This window comes from Mchenga conophoros, linkage group LG4 (genome assembly GCF_057382185.1).
Source record: "Mchenga conophoros isolate Kocher_MC1m ecotype Shallow Benthic linkage group LG4, M_conophoros_male_GT1.1, whole genome shotgun sequence".
Lineage (NCBI taxonomy): Eukaryota > Metazoa > Chordata > Actinopteri > Cichliformes > Cichlidae > Mchenga > Mchenga conophoros.
In genome coordinates this window covers 13,413,582-13,416,185 of record NC_140529.1, presented here as the reverse complement: position 1 = coordinate 13,416,185, position 2,604 = coordinate 13,413,582, and the positions used below count along the sequence as shown (strand labels likewise).

Genomic DNA, 2,604 nt, shown 5'->3' with positions numbered 1-2,604 from the left:
ACAACACTTTAACAACACAATAATGTAATCTACGATCTAAGTTTCAAAGACAAACATGTTGGGAAACTTGTTTAGTCAGCCACCTGATTCGAAAAACAAAATACCTAAATGCTCCTCTGTGCAGGTTAAATAATAAGTCAGCTGTAATTAAACACCTCTAAATGTAACAATGCAAAACAGAAAGAAGCAGCATGGTGGTGGTTTTTAAAACTTTTAAAACTACGGTACGGCATCACTAACCATACATCTACATCTGTTTAGGTTCATCTCATCTCGCATCAACCTGATGGATTTTTCTTTGTATTAATAGAGAAACTGATCAAAAAGTAAGAAACAGAAGCAGAACGAAGGTACCACAGAGTCGAACATTCACAAACATATTCACGTGCGTACACATTCACACATTGTCTATGATTTGTTTTTCTGCTTGTCTCAGTTTTATTTATGATTTGTGGCATATAGACAACTCATTCTGTGCACCTTGTCTCAGCTATGTTAACTGTGCTATCTCTGTCATCAATTGCTTTCTGCACAGCCAAACATAAACACCAAGAAGAAAACAAGCGAAGTACCGGAATACAAAGGAAGAAATTACATCATGATGCACAATAGACCCGTCCGACTGGACACCCCGGTGCTGCCGGGATGATGTCGGGAATGCACAGATCTATCAAAGGAAACAAACAGACGGGGAATCACATGGCACAAAAGCTTCAGAGTTTCAGCGATTTTCTTTTGTGTGAAAATGTTTAAATAAATCATGAACCACATTTCTGAGCCACTCTCAGGCCCTGTTTACCGTGGTCACTGATATGTAGGAATACCCTTTTGATAAAGGAGTAGGACTGGATCACTTTAGTCTGAGAAATGTGATTTTTAAAGTTACTGCAAACTGTATTCACTAAAAGTATTCTTTAAAAAAAAAAAGCAAACTGAATACCTTAAAAGAACTGCAATGTTATATTATAGAGATGATAAAGGTTCATTAGCCTTACATATAATATAGCCTAATAGGGACATCTAGTGGCTAAAACTTGTCAAATCTGCTTCATGAGTTACGTGAATGATTCCTAATCCAATACAACAAATAAGGCTTTAGAAAACAGCACACACAGCAGAATGATATTCATTTTTATTCCGTTTCAACTCTACAGGCGGAGAAAAATGACAGAATTACAGAGATATTCTTGAAGGTGCAGTTAGGAAAGAAAGTAAATCCACCTGCTGGTGTTTGGTTTCTTCCAGTCTGATCCGTCTGCCACACTTTTAGACAAAGAAAAAGCCGAGCTCAGAGGTGGCAATGCAAGAAAAAAGGCAGCTCTGGTGCGCAGTCAGCTGTAGCCTCTAATAGGGGATTGGTCCATAGTAGGCAGTGTAGGCGGCGATGATGCCGTTTATGTCCATCATGTGCTCACAAGCCACGTTGGCCTCACACACTTCTCTCAGGCTGAATGGAGGAGAGAGGACACGCACACGGTTACTTATGATGTTTCATACCTTCATGAAAACTTTCCATATCCAACCCAACCCTATTAAAGATAAGAACATGTCTAAAAACATGCAGCAATAAGGTTTGTAGATAAGGTGTGAGATACCTCTCCAGCTGTACCAAGGATAACTGTCCAGCAGCTCTCTTCTGCCTCACCACCGTGGAGGCCTGCTCCCTCTCCACAAACAAACCTGCACATCACAGTCATAAGACATCTGTCAACCTGCTGTTGTTTATGAAATTTTTTTTTTTTTTTTAAAGATCAGTATAGCATAAAAACAAAAAAAGTCATAGAGAAAAAACAACAAACAACAAAAAACAAGAGTATAGAAAATTTTTTGCAAAAAGTCATTCATCATTCATCATTCTTGGTATATCATTTCACTCATGCAGTGCCTGAAAGTTCGAACCCCTTCTCCATTAAACTCTGGACGAATAAACTAATATTAATCATACCCTCCTCAGCAGGGTTGTCACCAGCAGGCTGAGGGTCGGTGGCAGCATCTATCAAACAGAAGGGGAAAAATAAGAACAGACTAACTTTAAAAAACTAATTTAGTTTAAAGGTTTAAGGTTAAAAAATTACATTGCAAATATTGCTACAGCTCTTACCCGAAGCGACACAGATAACTACCAAGAAGCAGAGAGCCAGGATAGCCACGGTCTTCATCTTTTCTTTCTTTTTCAGCCTTCAGTTTAAGGGAAAATGGCCCGAGCTGTATCACTCACTCTCTCCGTCTTTCCTTCTCTTAGACATATATATGTAAAAACACACTCGGTTTATAGATGTAGCCCTTGTGTGACATGGATATGTGATTGGTTAGGGAATCATGTATCACACACCCACACAGATGCAGAAATACACACCTCTGCAAAAATGAAGTATATATATATGTATGTGTAAAAAAAGAAAGAAAGAAAAGGGCATCCACACTCACAGCGTTGCAGAATAAGGGGTCCAAAAGGTGGGCAATGTTTTAAAGCATAGGTGAGGAGCCACAAATATATGCCACTGGAAGGATCTTTCAATCAACATTATTTTACAGCTTCATTTGACCTACTTACCAGATTTGTGTTAAGAATCACAGTTTCCTTTTCCTCATCTTTGCAAAATT

At 38.6% G+C, this 2,604-nt stretch overlaps 1 protein-coding gene across 1 annotated transcript; it reads right to left on the bottom strand.

Annotated features, from left to right (window-relative positions):
- Window positions 1-494: 494 nt before the first annotated feature.
- On the bottom strand, window positions 495-2,604 carry bglap (bone gamma-carboxyglutamate (gla) protein). Its single transcript, XM_085272585.1, has 5 exons — window positions 2,555-2,604; window positions 2,102-2,237; window positions 1,946-1,993; window positions 1,596-1,680; window positions 495-1,447 (listed from the first exon to the last, which is right to left on the bottom strand). Exons 2-5 carry the CDS (start codon window positions 2,157-2,159, stop codon window positions 1,345-1,347), a joined length of 294 nt encoding a protein of 97 aa, XP_085128711.1. The 5' UTR covers window positions 2,160-2,237; window positions 2,555-2,604; the 3' UTR covers window positions 495-1,344.

Bases quoted from the DNA above. Each gene is read 5' to 3' on its own strand.
- bglap (XM_085272585.1), bottom strand. From the start codon at position 2,159: ATGAAGACCGTGGCTATCCTGGCTCTCTGCTTCTTGGTAGTTATCTGT. The intron at 1,994-2,101 runs GTAAGAGCTGTA...TCTGTTTGATAG, and splicing joins AGTTATCTGTGTCGCTTCGG to ATGCTGCCACCGACCCTCAG. The intron at 1,448-1,595 runs GTATCTCACACC...TCCTCCATTCAG, and splicing joins TCCTTGGTACAGCTGGAGAG to CCTGAGAGAAGTGTGTGAGG.